The sequence below is a fragment of the Xenopus laevis genome, chromosome 2S, assembly GCF_017654675.1.
Source record: "Xenopus laevis strain J_2021 chromosome 2S, Xenopus_laevis_v10.1, whole genome shotgun sequence".
In the NCBI taxonomy this organism is placed as follows: domain Eukaryota; kingdom Metazoa; phylum Chordata; class Amphibia; order Anura; family Pipidae; genus Xenopus; species Xenopus laevis.
This window is the reverse complement of record NC_054374.1, coordinates 66,162,238-66,181,408: the sequence shown is the minus strand read 5'-3', so window position 1 is coordinate 66,181,408 and position 19,171 is coordinate 66,162,238. Positions and strand designations below refer to the sequence as shown.

Genomic DNA, 19,171 nt, shown 5'->3' with positions numbered 1-19,171 from the left:
TTCTTCAACTTCAAAAAACGTAGAAAACTGCTCTAGAAGGTCCCATAGTCTAACATAGCACTTCGGCAGGTTTAATTTGGGGAAGTATTGAAGTCGAAGTTTTTTTAAAGAAACAGTACTTCGATGATCGAATGATCGAATTTCGAACTATTTTACTTCGAATCAAAATTCCCTGGAATTCACTTGACCCTTGATAAATCTACACCTTAATGTGCAGAGTAACTAGCATGACCAGAATAGCCCTTAATAAGATTTTCTGCTTTTTATACATTATTTAGCTATTCTGAACTGTGGTCACTGAAGTCCTATATCTCAGTATTATATGTTGATCCTCGAATGAAGGTCTTTGTTCAGGCAACAAGAGTTCATAATAAGCAGCTGATATATAGTTTATATAGACCAAGGTAGGTCATAGATAACTTATTTTTTTATCAATCAAGTTATTTTGTATGCAAACTATTATTATGTACAGCATATTGTGCAAACGTTTGGATTTGAGCATACTTTATGGGGGATATTATCTAAAACCCCAATTTTTCTCATTAGTTTATTTAAACAGCTTCAACCAAACTCCCACCCACAATTTTACCTTATTTATCAATAAAATAATTCGGGGAAAAATGGAAAAGACAATTTTTTTTGACGCTCAAAAACTTAGATTTTTTCACATTATCTCTCAAAATACAAAGCATTTTCGGATTATCAGACTAAACCCTGCACAGATCATGATATCTTCCAGTTGTAAAAGGAACATCTGTTATTGACTTCTACAAGCCCACCGCAGGTTTAAGATGGAGTATTTTCCAATTGGGATTTTTAGCAGCCTCAGCGTATAAAATCTAAAAAAATTTGATTTTTTTTTTTCCAGGAAAAAAATGTTTTCCGCTTTAAAACTCCAACCAGAAAAATTCGGACCCCCTAAGTGAAATAAACATGATTTATTGTATTTTTGTAACACCCCAATCACTGTCACACAATTTGTCATTGCCCGAAACCTCATTTTATTTTTGTAAGAATGGCACTCTTATTTCATCTTGCTGGATGTAATATTGTAGTCTTCAATATGTAAACAAAGCATGAATGAAGCAGTGTGCTGAAAAACCTGGAAGCACCACACTAAATTGAACACAGGAGTATAACCAGTAGCTTGGCTTAATTTTTAATAACTTTTGTGCTTAAAGAGGCTTCAATATCATTGGTCCTTTGGTCCTAAATTGGCTGAAAGGGGTTGCAGAGAAGCAACTATTATTAGTTAAGGGATGTTCAGTTGTTTGTTTCAGGTTTTGTTTTGCTTTGATGTTTTCAGAATTTGATTGAATTCTAAATAATTCTATGAAGAAAATGTCACAGTACTAAACTGAATGATGGCTGCCTTGATATAAATATTAAAATGCTCATGGGAAGTGCTGCTGATGGGGTTCAGCTGCCAGTGAAAGAAGATAATTAAGTTTGTTTATTGCTTGAGAAGATTCCTGCTACAGCAGGAGTTTGATCCTGATATGTTTTTCATATTAGCTAAACATCAGGATTTGACAGATTGATACCAAGATTAGGCCAAAATATGATGTTCCCAGATATGGTAATACATTCTGCTCTACATACTGCTCAAACATCAACATTATTTTCCGTACTACTTGCCATAGATAAACCTGACATATTCACTGAAATTTCTAAAGCCCTATCTTGTGTTAATCTGTACCTGTTGTTTGCTGTTTTATACTTACTATAGGAACTAATTCAGCAAACATTGGTAGAGTTTATTTGAGTAATTTAAAGGTGCAGTTCCAGTTATTAGGGTTTTTAGCTGCAATGAAATAAGCAATTTGCTGTGCTTATTATGCCCACATTGAGCAAACCTTAATAAAAACCATGTCAGATATTATGTGCTTCAGCTGTTTATGTTTATGTGTAAGGTTTGCTTATAATTAAGTATTGCAAAATAAACAAATGCAAGAAAATATTTATTTACCTTTAAACATTGGAAATATCTTAAAATATACCACATGTTCCTGCAGAACATCTGAAATTCCTCAACATATTTATGTTCTGCAATCTTTAACTGTGTCAAAGAAATGCACATATGTACAAACATACTTTTTCATTTTTTTATTATAGGATGTATCCATACAAAATGCCTTCTCTAAGAACATCTGTTTTGCGTGAAATAAAAAATGCAGAAGTAGCTGTAAAAAATGGTGGGTACTTGCTTGTATATGTTTTAATCAGAGGTATATAGAAAGTGTGCTGTGTGTATATGTATATACAGATTATTGAAATAATGTACCCCTGTTGTAAAATGTAAGCATATAAAAAGTCACATAGAAGTTCTAGGACAATGTAAAAGCAGCTGACTGCTTTTATACAGGTTATGGAAATATTATACGCTATAAAGTATGTGTATAAATATAAAGTACTTAAAGAAAACAAAAAAGAAGAAAACCCACACACGTTTTGTTTAAACCTACCGCTGTGTCTATTAATGGAAGGCTGGGAATTGTAGTTCAGTAACATTCAGAGGGCGCCAGTGCACAATTTGCCACAAATTATCCAATCTCCAGCAGTAATTTTCTCACAAGCTAATTAAAGAAGAAAAAGTACATGCATTTTGTAAACTTTCTCCAGATTGCATCAAGACTGTTATTTGTACAAGTGTTTAATAACCTGCGAACCAAATCTATGAGAGAAGAGAAAGCCTAGAGCCTTAGGGATGAACTTGTATATTAAACAATAAATTTGCTCTTGTCTCTCCAAAATAAACACTCTTTATAAAGGAGAACACATTTTGTTATACTTTCTCCCTACAGCAACATCTGCTTTCCTTCCCAGTCATCAGTTAACACCCAGAAATCTCAATCAGATTTTACATCCAAAACATGCTAGTTCTGCCCATTCCACCCTTATGCAAGCCCCAATAATAAATGATAGGGTGCTACATACATTGTTCAGCTAAATGTGAATTATTATTATATATTTTGGAGTGAAGAGTTTAGTCTGCATCTAACTACATCCTTCACTCATATGTATTGTTCCAGCTAAATTAGCTGTAGCTGATATAGAACAAAAGATGGCTGCACTAAGGAAAAGAGCTGACCATTCCAACGAGAAAGAGGTATGTGACTGATACACTAGTTTGTTTTTATCTTGTGAAGAAAACAAGAGTGGGATTCCTCCTACACATATTGACCGACAAGTTTGTGCCACTACAAAACTGAGACCTCCATATCCCAAATGGGTATAGACAAATGTTATATGTAGAAAATGTAATAAATGTAATCAGGCATCTGCAATCTATGATGTTTAGGGTCCTTGGTATGTTTGCATGTGTTTGGTGACACCAGTTTGAGCCTACTGGTTGGGAAAATGTCTGGTCTTAATTCTCCACCAACTGATCAGTAACCCCTAAGCAGTCAATAAAAAAAAATCTTTGTTTTTTGTATTATAACTGCAATACATGAGTGATCATTGGTTGTAGATTACTGGACTAGGAACCACATCAATACACATTACACTTTACATTGCAAATATATAAAGATGGCACAAACCAGACCACACCACATTAATAGATGCAGTTAAAAAAGTATTCATTTAAGCAAAAAACATCTCAAAAAAACCTTACGCGTTTCATGCCTTGTGGGCACTTAGTCATAGGCTAACACTTTACATTGCCTTATATATGGCTATGAGCACTAAGTGCACCCCTTAATGCTCTTGGCACGTTTACTCCATGTCATCGTAAATGACCCCTAATATTTTTTAACTCATACAAACACATGAGTTGCATTTACAAATCTGTGGTTATCAAAATGTCAAAACAAAATTGTTGGTTATGAAAGTTAGTAAACTATCGTTACTGCAAGTGCAGTTGTTTAACTTGTGGATTTCGGTAGATTGGCTAGCTGAAAAGCTCTAGCTTACCATTAAAAGTGTCCTTTTTGCAGCCTAAAGGTTAAAACTTAAATCTTCATTGCATTAGTATTCTGCAGTATACTCTCAATGAACTGCTTAAAAGAAAATGAAATTGAGCAGATAATGTTATTGTATTAGCTGACTGCTTTGTGAGTGCTTTGTTGCATTTTGCGCAGTAACATCTGTCAGGCTTACCTACACACTTGACATCACCAATGCATGAAATTGTTGGACATTAAATTAGATGTAGAGCAAAAATCATAAAAATCATCCTGTGCACAGTTTTGCCCTTGATAGAGTACTTGCAATGTTTTGATAAGATATGTTGACAAAGTGCTCTCTTGTTGAAAAGGAATATAGTAGCCTCAGTGAATGGTCTACACCTCGAATAATTGTCAACTGCAAACAGAACAGATTCACTTGCAGTAATAAGTTCTGAGGCTTTGTCTCAGAAGGTAGCCATTCTGTCCCTTTGGTTGCCCTGACTCTGGTCACTACACCAATGTCCTTTTCTATTGCCATGATAAACTTTCTACAGATGCTATATGTGAGGCCTGTGACTCTGTGCTGTACTTATTTAGAGTCCTAGAAAAAGATATGACCTGCTGCATGTGATCTTCCACTTTAATGGATTAACATGGATATTTGGGTTCAATCCATCAGTAACAATATGTTAGGACTGTTTTTTGAGAAACACTTAACCATACCAAAATCAAGCAAAAATTCAGTCCTTATATTTTTATTATATTTCGTTGACATTGATAAGTGCTTTCTACAGAGCGCACAAGCATGTGTTAAAGAAAATAATTCTCTATACATGTATATTTGAAACTCTTTGACTGTCATGTTGGCAATGGTGATGTCAGGAATCAAGGCGAGTCTGAAGGTATGAGCCTCCCCCACGCTTCCCACTGAGTTGCGCCCTGAAGGTTGGTACAGGACGGTCCCAGATAAGGAATAGCAGGAGTGCTAAGTGAGCCCGCAGAAATAACAGTTCGTAATAAGGACTCAGCACTTATCTGCAGTTGAAGAAGCGAAGTCAGGAACAAGCCGGGTCATACACAGGAAACAATCAAGAAACAGGCGCCAGTTGAGGGAAATCCAGTAGAGTAGTCAGGGAAGCCAAGGTCGAGATCAGGAGAAGCAAATACAGGAATCCAGGGATAATCAGGAGAGTAGTCAGGAAAAAGCCGTAGTCGTAATCAGAATAAATCATCAGTAGAAATACGCTTAGTGTCAGTAGAGACGATCACCTCGCATTGAGCCTAGGCCGGAGTGACCTTTTAACCCCAGGACGCATGTTGTCGTCAGAACGCGGGCCTGCGTCTGAACGCGCGCGCGCATGTAAATGCGCGCTCGCGTCAAAACACGCCCAAACTAGCAACAGGCGCCGGTGTGGGGATATTGGCCCGAGGAGACGTCGGCTCAGCTTGAGCCAGATCTGCTGGGACCTGACATTGCCCCCCCTCAATATGCAACCCTGTAAATCTCGAACAGCCCGAGTAAGGCCAGCCAATTGCTGAGCAACGATTTCTAAAGGGGAAAGGGCTGGTTCTTCAGACTCCATGGCGAGGTGATACTGTCAGGAATCAAGGCGAGTCTGAAGGTATGAGCCTCCCCCACGCTTCCCACTGAGTTGCGCCCTGAAGGTTGGTACAGGACGGTCCCAGATAAGGAATAGCAGGAGTGCTAAGTGAGCCCGCAGAAATAACAGTTCGTAATAAGGACTCAGCACTTATCTGCAGTTGAAGAAGCGAAGTCAGGAACAAGCCGGGTCATACACAGGAAACAATCAAGAAACAGGCGCCAGTTGAGGGAAATCCAGTAGAGTAGTCAGGGAAGCCAAGGTCGAGATCAGGAGAAGCAAATACAGAAATCCAGGGATAATCAGGAGAGTAGTCAGGAACAAGCCGTAGTCGTAATCAGAATAAATCATCAGTAGAAATACGCTTAGTGTCAGTAGAGACGATCACCACGCATTGAGCCTAGGCCGGAGTGACCTTTTAACCCCAGGACGCATGTTGGCGTCAGAAATCAGAAATAATTTCAGTATCTCTAAGGTATTTACAAATTTGTGTAACCGCCTTATCACACCAGCCTGCACAGTTCATGGATCCCAACACTCACTCAGCATATAGACACACAGCTGCTTGAGGCATAAGCATAGGCGGAGGGTGAATTTTTTGTTTGGGGAGGCTAAAGATGGGCCATTCATAGACTGACCTAAAGCTACTGTGAGGCTTAGTGGATGCACCACTGGAATGAAAATAAACCCCCACCCCAACTACCTCAAGCGGTTCTGTGGGTTCCACAACTCATATTAAATGGATTCTCAATCCATTTGTGTTCTCAGGTGTCCCTTTAATTTTATCAAAGGGGTGATAAATTTGTGAAGTGTTAAACAGTGTTAAGCTTAGATGTGAGATTTAGTCTATATTTACAAAACAAGCACATATATGCAGTGATATGCAGTGGGTACTGGTGGCAGAGATTCATATATTCATGCCCCCACACTGTAACATTTCCACTGAAATACAACATTGGTTTGTTTCCAAGCCAGCTTAAAGGGGTGCTTCACTTTTAAGTACACTTTATGTGTATAGAATGGCTAATTCTAAGCAACTTTTCAATTGGCCTTCATTTTTTCTTTTCTTTTTATAGTTTTTTAATTATTTACCTTCTCCTTTTGACTCTTTCTTTCTTTCAAATGGGGGTCACCTCTTCTAAAAACAAATGCTCTGTAAGGCCATAATTCTATTGTTATTGCTTTTTTTTATTGCTCATCTTTCTGTTCAGACCCCTTTCTAGTTCCTTATTCAAATCTATGCATGGTTGCTAGGGTGATCTGGACCCTATCAACCAGATTGCTGACATTGCACATTGGAGAGCTGCCGAATAAAAAGCTCCACAAATAATAAAAAAAATTAAAGACAATTAAAAATTGTCTCAGAATATCTGACTAACTAACTAACAGACTTAAAAGGTTTTGTTCACCTTTGAGTTAACTTTTAGTATGATGCAGAGAGTGATATTCTTAAACCAATTTGCAATTTGTTTTCATTTTTTATTATCTGTTGTTTTTGAGTTATTTAGCTATTTATTCAGCAGCTCTCCAGTTTGCAGTTTGAACAATCTGGTTGCTAGGGTCCAAATTCCCTAGCAACCATACACTTATTTGAATAAAACACTGGAATATGAATAGGAGAGGCCTGAATAGAAAGATGAATAATAAAAAGTAGCAATAACAATGCATGTTAAGCCTTACAGAGCATTTGTTTTTTAGATGGTGTGACCATTAAAAAGCTGGAAAGAGTCAGAAGAAGAAGAAGAAGGCAAATATTTCTATAAGCTATAAAAATAAATAATAAAGGCCAATTGAAAAATTGCTTAGAATTGGCCCTTTGACTAAAATAAACAAAGTAAGAGAAAAACATAAAAAGCACAATTTGCTTTTCATGGGGAAAGAGTTAATTCAAGATTGGAGCAAGGGAGATAGGGATATTATTGGTGCCAGTTGAGAGAAAAAACTTTGACAAAAGAAACTATTTTATTCCAGATAGTGTTTAAGCCGTTAGAGCTTTTCCAGTATAGTACTGTACCTATGGGAGCAGTAAGTTGAAATCTGCAGCAAATTAGTTACACCTCTGGTGAGGTTCCTTCTAGTCCTTTCTGCAGTGCCTTCCGACGATCCGAATCTCACCCCCACCCCCACCTTTATCTGTGACCTGATTGGCTAGTTCTACTGTCAGTCAAGAGAGGTGCATTCTGATTGGGGAAACCATGAGGAATAAGATCCAATCAGTGTGCAGCTCAGAGAACCGGTTTCCACAATGTTAAAGGTATAAACCAGCAGTCAGAAACGGAGAGAGTTTGTTTTAAGGTGCCAGGTAGGTTTGGGGAGGCTTAGCCTCCCCTAGCCTTATTGAAAATCCGCCTATGGGCATAAGTGGACATGTTCTAGGTTTTCCAACTTTTTATTAAGCCTGAGTGCACTTGGCTGGAGCCCTGTAAAACAGGAACGCACTGCCACAGATATGTATACAGCAAAGCCATCTACATTACAACAGGCAGTTATCACTAAAAAACCACAGGTATCTAGTATAGTGTATAGTATACAGTATAAGGCAAAATGCATTAAACATTAGTAAATAACAATCTTCCTGATTAACAGAGTTCTGCCTAGATTGTGCAGAGCCCTCATGCAGTAGCCATCTTGGGATGCACCATGTGCTCCTCAGGGATTTACTATAAACCTCAGCTAACCTACAGTACAAACTTAGTAAAGTTGCTGCACAATGCACAGTTAACATAGCAGAGCATATAGAACTTGCATAAGAGGAATGAACTAACAGTTTTGAGGCTGACAACGGGAACCTTTTTTGAATAGAGGCACCAAATAAGCAATTCGCCAGTCTCTCGGCACTATGCCAGACCTCAATGAATCCTGAAAAATTAAGTAAAGAGGTTTGGCAATCACAGAGCTAAGCTCTCTAAGTACCCTGGGATGAATACCATCTGGACCCGGACCTTTGTTTATCTTAACATGTTCTAGTCTCTTTTGAATTTCCTCATGTGTGAACTGTGCATCATTAGTTGTATTACTAGAATTGGGACTCTAAAGAAGAAAACCTTTATTAATTGGTTCCTCATTTGTGTAGACAAAAAATATGTGTTCAGAATCTGCACTTTTTTTTGTTTTCATCAACCAGCTGACCCCCCCTCTGATATTAATGGTCCCACCCCTTCCTTCTTAATTTTTCACTATTAACATATTTAAAAAATAATTTAATAATTTGGGATTCTTTTTACTACTTGCTGCAATATCCTTTTCCATATCAATTGTAGCTTGCCTTATAGCTTTTTTTTGCATGTTTTATTGGCCTCCTTGTACCTTATAAATTATCCGGCTTTCACAGCTAACTGGAAAGCCTTAAAAGCACGTCTTTTCTTGCCCACCTCAACACCAACAATTCTATTGAACCAAAAAGGTTTTGCTATGCAACGATGTTCCTTGCTTACAAGGGGAATATACTGACATGTATATTTAATAGGCAGCATTTAAAAGACTTACCATTTTTGTTCTGTGTTTAATCCTGTGAAAAGCATTTCTTACTTAATATGGTGCAGAGATGCCCTTTACTGTCAAATTTTGCACGTCTGAAATTTTGTATTTTAGTTACTTATAGAATTGCTTCTGCAACAGAATCTCAAAGGAGACCATGTTATGATCACTATTCCCTAAATGCTCAACCACACAAATGCTTTGACGCATGTTGTCTGAAAATCTTCCACATACAAGCACCCCCCCCCCTCAAATCAACTCCAGGGTTTTTATGTGCTTAATTGATAATGACTTAACAAAGGAATTGCCCACAGCAGCCCATGAAATAGCCTTTGAGTCAATTGTCCAATTACTTTTGAGCCCCTGAAATGAAGTGTGTCATGAACGGCACCCTAAATCCGGGAAACCAAGCTAAGCTCTAGGGATGCACCAAATCCTTTGCTAAAGATTTGGCCGAATACCGAACTGAATCCGAACCCGAATTTGCATATGCAAATTAGGGGTGGGAAGGGGAAACCATTTTTTACTTCCTTGTTTTCTGACAAAAAGTAATGCGATTTCCCTCTGATATTCGTTCAGCTGGGCAGAAGGATTCGGCCGAATCCGAATCTTGCTGAAAAAGGCAGAATCCTGGATTCGGTGCATCCCTACTAAGCTCCTTGGTCTCGGCTCTCACTTCTGCCTATAACCGCCGCATTTCACCTCTGGAGGAGCCCTCGGCTAATTGGATGCCGCCAGGTCTTATTTGAGAGAGGAGCAAAGCTAAAAGTTCTGGAAGAGCAAAGGGGCACGATCGTATCACCAGGATACTGGAAGGAAGAACACCACTTGGAACAGGCAGGCTGGGCCAGCACATGCAGAGAATAGTCAGACAGGACGGAATCAGGATTGGAGAGCGTAGAATAGTCAGTGGACAGGCAAAAGATCAGATTGGAGAGTTTGGGGTTAACAGGCAGGCAAGGGTCAGTATTGGAGAGGTCAGAGTAGTCAAACAGGCAGGCAAAACACCAGAAGATCAAATGAATCACATAGAATACACCCAGGAACTTTAACAAATAGAACCTAACAACGGGCAATGTGCTGATACCTGAATTCCCCTTTTATACCATCTGAATTTTGCGCCAGGCGCAATGATGTCATCACGCCGCTGCATAAACCCGGAAGCGCGTCGGCGCGTGCGCCATAGGAGAACCGCACTTGATGTGACAAGACACATATGGCGGGTGTCTCTGCTGAGGGCATGGTGAGTGCCCCCGCATGCCACAGAACATGCCTCTAGACCAACAGGGTGAGTCCTAATCTTTACAAAGTGGTTGTGTTAAAAAAAAGGCTTTAGTTCCTCACATTTTTATGCAATCTTTTTGTTCAAAGCACTGAATTAAAGCTGAAAGTCTGCAGTTCAACTGCATCTGAGTTGCTTTGTTTAAAATTCATTGTGGTAATGTACAGAATCAAAATTAGAAAAAAGTTGTCTCTGTCCAAAGATTTATGGGCCTACCTGTATATAGTGGTATTTTACTAATGAGGCTTACCACTTGTTTAGTAAGACTTGAGGCTTTGGATATACATAACTTTTCTTCATCTAACAGTTGGAAAGCACACGTTTCTTCAACCATTCATGATGCCATTGAAGAACCGGCAGTGTTACTTCCTAAAAACTTCAAAATAAAACAGCACGCACTCCTGCGACCATAGCCATGAGGATAAAAATTGTAACTTTATTCCATATAGTTAAAAAGTTAAAAACTTCCTAAAAACTGAATAACTTCCTTACCTTTGTATTTAGCTGGACGTTTTAAATGTTATATTAATCAACAACAAGAAGAATCTAGACGAGAAGTGTCAGATACTAAAAGAGAAGAAAAGGTGAGCAGAATAACTGGCAAAATATTTGCAAAAAAAATTAAATAGTTGCAACTGTATGTGGTTACATGGTAACTACATTCCTGCTGATATATATATATATATATATATATATATATATATATATATATATATATATATATATATATATATATATATATACTGTATATACTGACAAATATTGCATTTATATGTATTGCCTATATTGGATTCATTTTATTGCTGCTTATACCGTTTATCAACTTAACATTGAATTTAACATACTATTGGTTTAACCTTGATTTAACATTGCATTTTGCTCCCATCTATTAGAGAGGAAAAACAGTCAAAACACGTATATATAAAATATGGCCTCAATATAGAGAATAGAAGTCAAGATGGAATGTTTATTTATCATAACAGCCGCTTAATCCGAATGCATGAAAAAGTTGGAAGACAGCTTAATAAAGAACTAAGGTATGTTGGTATTGCAGCTCTGCTATGAAAAGCTGCAAATGTATATAAAAACATTAAATAATTAACATGAAGAAATAAGTCCAGGCATAGAACTAATGATTTATGATGGAATAAAATGATATTAAGACTAGGTTCATAGAAACTGAGCCACCAATCAGATGCTTGCTTTCCAACAGCTTCTGGCGCACTTCGTCATTTCAGGCAGTGGGAAAATGCTGCCAATATTTCTGTGAACAGCCTATTTGGCCTGAAAATGTACATTTATGATCTGACAGGCAGTTCCCTTTCATGTCAGTGACAGATGGCACAGAGGGATTTTATTAAGTAATTATTTGCAAAAAAAATCTATGTGTGCCATTAACCCTTATGCTTTCTGCTTATAGAGATATTTGTTATAGAAACAGAGCCTGACACATACCCTGTTATAACATCTGTTTAAAAGTTCCATTAAAGTAATGGCATTTTGGGCTGCTTCTTAGAGCCTAGAGTCAGGGCCAGGCCAAGCCGACCGGGCACCCTAGGCAACCCGGCTGCAAACCTCGTTCCATTCCCCAGTGCACACAACCAAATGCAAACATGAGTGCACATTCATCTTAGCAGAGGAGAGAACAGGGGAGGGAGGGGAGAGTGACAAAGGTGAGAGAGAAGGAGGGTGGGAAATGTGAAAAGGAGAAGAAGGGGAGAATGAAAGGGGAGAGACAGAGGGAGAGGAGAGCGACAGGAAGGGGACATTGACAGAGGGGAATGAGGGGAGAGTGATAAAAAGAGGGGATAGTGACAGAGGAAGTGAGGGCGGAGGGGAGAGTGACAGAGAGCAGCGAACACTGACTAGGGGAAGGCAGTAGACACTTCTGCCTACCCTGAGTTCCAGCTTTTCCTAGAGGTATCAAGGCATGCATTCTAGGATTCCAAAATTATAGTGATTGAATTTATGTGAAGTTGTCCTCTAAACACTTTTGCATTTTAAATAATTGTTTTCTCCTTTAGGGATGTTAGAGTTTTTAATTTGTGACATTGTTACATCCCTAATAAACCCTTAATTTAATAATTGTTAAGCTGGTACATATGCTCTTAAATCCTTTAAGAACCTACTGTAATTTGCAAAACTTCTGACAGCTCTTATTCGTGTAATCATTCTTTGGTCCCACTTACTGAGCTGTTTGGAAGGATTCACCTTAAGGTGGCCATAGACGTAACAATTACGATCTTTCTTGGAAAAGATCTTTCCAAGAAAGATCGTTCATTTCAATACACACGTGTAGAGCTGAATCGTCAGATATACAGGTAGAAACAATAGAATTCTACCTGTATCTGACGATTCAGCACTAACAATGGACGATGTTTGGGTGCCTTCAATGGCAGCCGATCAAAATTTTTCAATCCAGTCCGATCGACAAGCCGACCAATATCCAAGTCTTCTGCCGATATCGGTCGGCACTTTTCCCACCATACACGCACCGAATATCGTACTAAAATTAGTTTCGTACGATATCTGTGGGCACCTTTACACTGTTCACACACTCTCAATAATTTGGGCTCTAGTTTAAGGGGCCGATTCACTAAATTCGAGTGAAGGATTTGAAGTAAAAAAACGTCGAATTTCGAAGTATTTTTTGGGCTACTTCGACCATCGAATGGGCTACTTCGACCTACGACTTTGAATCGAGGGATTCGAACTAAAAATCGTTCGACTATTCGACCATTCGATAGTCGAAGTACTGTCTCTTTAAAAAAAAATTCGACCCCCTACTTCGGCAGCTAAAAGCTACCGAAGTCAATATTTGCCTATGGGGAAGGTCCCCATAGGCTTTCCTAAGTTTTTTTGATCGAAGGATATTCCTTCGATCGTTGGATTAAAATCCTTCGAATCGTTCGATTCGAATTATTTAATCGTTCGATCGAAGGAATAATGCTTCGATCGTACGATCGCAGTATTTGCGCTAAATCCTTCGACTACGATATTCGAAGTCGAAGGATTTTAATTCCTAGTCGAATATCGAGGGTTAATTAACCCTCGATATTTGACCCTTAGTGAATCAGCCCCTAAAACAACTGTAACAAATTTGTAGTAGGATCCTTGTATTATGTATGGTTCACAGCTATATCACAGTTAATTTTGTTACTATGTCAAATGTTATACAGGGTATTAAATACAGTTGGGGTAATTGCAGGTCTTTGAGCTCCATTCTGCAATACAATGAACTGTGCCCATGGTACACAAGAGCAGGGCTTTGCGCTTTTTATGAATAAACCCTGCATTTTATGAATAAACCTGAAAGTGCGATAAATTACTAGACTAATATAACTGTAAGTAAAATTCAGTGTAGTGCATTTTTATATAAATTGCGTATTTTCAACAGCACTGGTGCAGGAGTTTTAGGACTGGTGAACTTACCACCTGGAGCACTGATTCCAAGCCACAACAAGCAAAATTTTATTAAATCACGGGAATATATTAATCTATTAAAACACATGGGCTACTTCCTTGACCAGTTTTTGAAGGATTCCGGGATAAGTATGTATTTGTTTATTTTTATTTGTGATATTGTATAAAGGCACAAACTTAAATATACAGTATTAGTAGTAATAAAGGTGGTTTGTAAACTTATTAAAAAATCCCCATAATATGCAAAACATTCATTTAATTAACATACCTGTATATTTTTTAATAAAGCCAATACTTTTTTAATATGCTATGTTATGTTAATCTAAAAACAAAAGACATAGTTGTAGAAAGAGATATTTCAATCTGCTGCAGCTGGACTCTAACTACCCCCTTGCCTTGCTGTACAGCCAGCCCATGTGCCAATCATGGAAGAGAGGGGTAGAGGCTCCTCAGATCTGATACCAGATTTAGCCACAGGCATCTGGCAACAGGTTGGGGAGAATTTTTTTTATATAACCACTTTATAAGAGTCTATATATAGATACAGCCCTGCTCTTCAACAGAAATAATCCAAACAACTTTGTAGTTGGCCATTATTTTTAATCATCCATTTCTGTAAATTATTGTTAAACTTTGTACTCTTGGAAGTGAACAATCTCAGACCTCTTCACCAATGAGTTTGCCATCATCCCTAACCTACTTAATGTTGCATTAAACCTTGACATAATCTGGAGAGTTTCTGCAAAGGAAATGTGTGTGTTTGTAGTGGTGTTTGGAGGGTGGGTATAAGACAAGTCACGTTTTTAAACAATTAATTTAGAACCAGATAAAAGAGACAAGGCAAAATAATTCAACATACATCTTACGTTTAGTTAGTTGTAACCCATTATACCTAAAATCATACAGGCTTTTCATTTTAAACAGCAAATCTGCTGCTGTACAGGTCTTGTAGTTTTCTTTATAAAAAATGTGTATATATCTCTCCAAAACAATTTAGACAGGTCTAATGCCAGTTGGTGCAGAAATAACAGACATTTCTTTCGTCAAAATAATCAGGCATATTGCTTTAAAATCTTTAAAGAACTGAGTATTAAAGAACTAAAGTACAGTCTTAATTATACTTCTTCTTTGAACACCATTCTATGAATCATATTATAGTAGCTTTTTCTGTCTTCCCTCCTGGTCCTTTTGAATCTCTAGGCTGTAGGTCTAAAGAATTGTATGATAAATTGGACCCTGGAGAACTTGGTTGTCTCTAGGAAACAGACTAACCAAGAACAAAACTCTATAGCATCAGAATGGTACGCTTATGTTGTATGTGCTTGCTGGCACTCAAATGTCTCAGTTATTAACAAATTAGGGGTCAGAATAGGGAATGCATATGTCCCACCTGCCACTCATTCATATATACTGTATGTGTATATGGAATTTTCTAGAAAAAACGCTGTGGATAGGGCACAAGGTATGGATAAACTAGGTGCAAAGTGCAAAAAAGGGCTTGCTTTGTGCCCATTTTTGCATTTTGCACCTTGCCTACATATGATAAATTAAGCTTCAGATCTGGAGTTGCCACCGTTTTGGAACAAAATACCATCCTTAGTATATTTTTATATTTCTTCCCTATTAAAAACATTAGCATCAATCTTCATTTTTACTGGCCGGGCTGGTAAAATACCGGTCAGGTGGCACTACTCTGTATGTACATATATGGTGTTAAAAGTCTGATTAAAAAAAGTACTCCAACTCAGACCTGCCAAGAACATGTAAAAGTCAATGGCATGTCCCATTAACAATTAGAAGTCGAGCTGGGTTTCAGAAAAAATTGTAGCTTTTGGGCGATATTACGATAAAATCATAGCTTTCGGCACAAAATTCGCACCGTTCAGATTTTTTCACAATTTTATTGTGACTTTTTCTTTTTTAGGGATGCACTGAATCCACTATTTTGGATTCGGCCAAACCCCCGAATCCTTCTCAAAAGATTCAGCCAAATAACAAACCAAATCCTTTTTTGCATATGCAAATTAGGGGTGGGAAGGGGAACATTTTTGTTACTTCCTTGTTTTGTGACAAAAAGTCACACAGTTTCCCTCCCCAACCCTAATTTGCATATGCAAATTAGGATTCGGTTCAGCCGGGCAGAAGGATTCGGCCGAATCTGAATCCTGCTGAAAAAGGCAGAATCCTGGCCAAATCCCGAACCGAATCCTGGATTCAGTGCATCCCTAAAATTTATTGATAAATAGGTGGGAAGTACATGCTGATTTAGTAGTTTTCAGAAAATAATGAGAACTTTTTGGATTTTGAGTAACCCCCTTAGAGTTTTACTTGAAGTTTCGGCACTCATCCAAGTAGCTTCTTCAGTTCAACGGAAGTGGTAGGGAATTAAGTATGCAATATTTTTACCCATGCAGCAGATTTCCATTGTTATTATGGCTCTAAGCATAGATATATGTGTAGATGTTGCATCCTTCTCTAAATCATGTGAATATTAGATCATTGTCAATGTGGTCATCTCTTTGGTGTGATGCCTTTTTGATGCTATGCAATAGAAAGTGTTTAGGGGCAGGTGTAAAGTAAATGGTTCCTTTGTGCCCATCATGTTGCACATTGCACCTGCACCTTAGTCGCAATTAGTACTAAGGCATTGGGATGGTAGGTATTGGCGCGGAACTTCACTTGCTGTTACTAAAAAAAGCTGTATGCCTGTTAAATTATTTAGCAGTTTGTAGATCAGGTGAGTTCATTCCTTAGGTGGTTTTAGTATGTGCACTGTAATTTGGTGCACTGTGACTGATCATGTTTTCTCGGTAGTTACTTTACATATGTTATACATATTTCTTACATTTTGTATGGTTTATATTTATTTACAGTGACAGGTGGCATTGATGATGCGACATATGGGTTAGAATATCATTTGTATTTTATTCTCATAGTTGTTATTTACCAGATATATGGGAGTGAGTGTTGGCATCTTATCAATCATTTATAACAATAATGTATATATTAAAATGAAGCTGAATATACTCGAATATATAAGTAAATGATATTAATATTTTTTTCTAAGTGCAACGTGTTCTTGACAAGTATAAATCAAATTGACTAAAGCCAGATTGATATTTATATATCACTGACACATTTCTGCAGCCCTTTACTGCAGTTATACAACATTCACATCAGTCGTTGCCCCAGTGGATCTTAAAATTTACGTTAAACACAGGCAATGTTTCCTTCTACACATTAACCATGCCTGACTTTCCTTGTAGATAAGAAATTGTGTTTGAGAATCGACTGTAGTATTAGCTCTTTGCTTTGGGCTAAAGGTATTTCTGATTTTGTTAAAGGGGTTGTTCACCTTTGAATTAACTTTTAGTTTGATGTAGAGAGTGAAATTCTGAGACAATTTGCAATTGGTCTTCATTTTGTATTTGTGGTTCTCCAATTTGCAATTTCAGCAGTCTGGTTGTGATGGTCTAAATTACCCTAGCAACCATGCATTGATTTGAAGAAACTGTAATAGGAATAGGAGAAGGCCTGAGTACAAAGATAACAATTAGCAATAAGAATGCATGTGTAGCCTTACAGAGCATTTGTTTTTTAGTTGGGGTCAGTGACCCCAATTTGAAAGCTGGAGAGAGTCAGTTTTTGAATTATTTGCCTTTTTCTTCTATTAAAAATAAATAATGAAGACAAAGGAAAATTTGCATAGACTTGCCCATCCTGTAACACACTAAAAAATAACTTAAAGGTGAAAAACACTTTTAAACATTTAATTTGGAATAAATATGTAATTCCCCAACTCCTAAAAGCCCCAGTAAACTCCATTGTAAAAAATAGAGGGAGAAAATGGAGAATAGCCTTTGTCCTTTGATAAATATGTCCTTCTGTCTTCAACACATTCCTCCAGTAAAATTACCTTTTAATCATGTCACTATTAATATTTAATGCTTTCTATGAATGTTCATATTTTAATAAGCTATTGCTGCTTCAGATTAATAATAGGAAACAATATGATTAAACTTAACTTTGATCATACATAAATAATGTCTAACTACCCCAGATTTACTGTTACTTTAAAGTATCTTTTGAGAGATATAGCTGTATCTGCCTAAATATCATGTTTCATGTAAGACTAATGAAAATGTGTGATGCTTGTCTTAGGTGAGAAAGAAACAGTTTATTTCTGGAGTGAGTTTGGATATATCAGTGGTCTGAAAGACTGGTTTGAAGTTCCATCTGATACTGTGCACTTTGTACGAAGGCGTGCAATAGAAATCCCTAAAATCATTCAATGTGGTAAGTTGCAGCGATGATTGATAAATATGTTCTATAAAATTAACAAGGTCAACGATTCAAAATCCATGTATAACATCACCTTAGCAATAAATGTTTGGAGGGAAAATTTAGTTATCAAAAACTGAGTCTTTCTGAATGGAGTCCTGAAAGTTAAAGTGATACCGACACTAAGGGGCAGATTCACTAAGGGTCGAATTTCGAAGTTAAAAATACTTCGAAATTCGACCCTCGAATTGAAATCCTTCGACTTCGAATATCGAAGTCGAAGGATTTAGCGCTAATCCTGCGATCGATCGATCGAAGGATTTTTCGTTCGATCGAACGATTAAATCCTTCGAATCGAACGATTCGAACGATTTTAATCCAACGATCGAAGGAAAATCCTTCGATCAAAAAAAGGTTAGCAAGCCTATGGGGACCTTCCCCATAGGCTAACATTGACTTCGGTAGGTTTTATCTGCCGAACTAGGGGGTCGAAGTTTTTTTTAAAGGGAAAGTACTTCGACTATCGAATAGTCGAACGATTTTTACTTCGAATCGTTCGATTTCGTTCGAATTCGAACGAATTTAACCAATTCGATGGTCGAAGTACCCAAAAAATACTTTGAAATTCGAATTTTTTTCATTCGAATCCTTCACTCGAAGTTAGTGAATCTGCCCCTAAGGGGCACATTTACCTAGGGTCGAATATCGAGGGTTAATTAACCCTCGATATTCGACCGTCGAGTAAGATACTTCGAATATCGAAGTCAAAGGATTTTGCGCTATTCCGACGAATGAACGATCGAAGGAATAATCGTTAGATCGAACGATTAAATCCTACGAATCAAACGAGGTATATGATTGTGGTGTATTCAGAATAACAGCCCATCTCCCATTGCTAAAAACTGATAAGTAATACAAGCAGATGTCATATCAGATATACTGTATGCATACAACTGAGGGTACCAAACCACTAGCAATTAGCCAGAGAACTATTACAATAATACAATCTATATATACAAGACTGTTGGGGTCATCAGCAGGGAAATTCAGTTCAGAGTTTCCCCTACCTGCAGGCCCCTGCTGACATTATTCACTTATTCTATCAGTCACACTTCCCAGCAGTCTGATTTTATTGCAGCAAAAAAAAAAAAAACATTAAAAACAGTATGACTTAAGATCGGTGATTTTTTTTTTATACTAAATAGTGGGTGGTGATA

At 37.6% G+C, this 19,171-nt stretch overlaps 1 protein-coding gene across 3 annotated transcripts in view; it reads left to right on the top strand.

Moving 5' to 3' along the window:
• LOC108709508 (MORC family CW-type zinc finger protein 1-like) overlaps positions 1 to 19,171 on the top strand; it is an 85,190-nt gene that overhangs the window by 22,477 nt on the left and 43,542 nt on the right. For 2 of the 3 annotated variants that reach the window (XM_041583893.1, XM_041583892.1), the window contains exons 9-15: positions 279 to 404; positions 2,116 to 2,195; positions 3,033 to 3,109; positions 10,755 to 10,834; positions 11,144 to 11,287; positions 13,648 to 13,802; positions 17,835 to 17,969. In XM_041583893.1, the coding sequence (XP_041439827.1) occupies positions 279 to 404; positions 2,116 to 2,195; positions 3,033 to 3,109; positions 10,755 to 10,834; positions 11,144 to 11,287; positions 13,648 to 13,802; positions 17,835 to 17,969 (797 nt within the window). The remainder of the gene's footprint in view (positions 1 to 278; positions 405 to 2,115; positions 2,196 to 3,032; positions 3,110 to 10,754; positions 10,835 to 11,143; positions 11,288 to 13,647; positions 13,803 to 17,834; positions 17,970 to 19,171) is intronic. The other variant, XM_041583894.1, reaches the window with a different exon arrangement.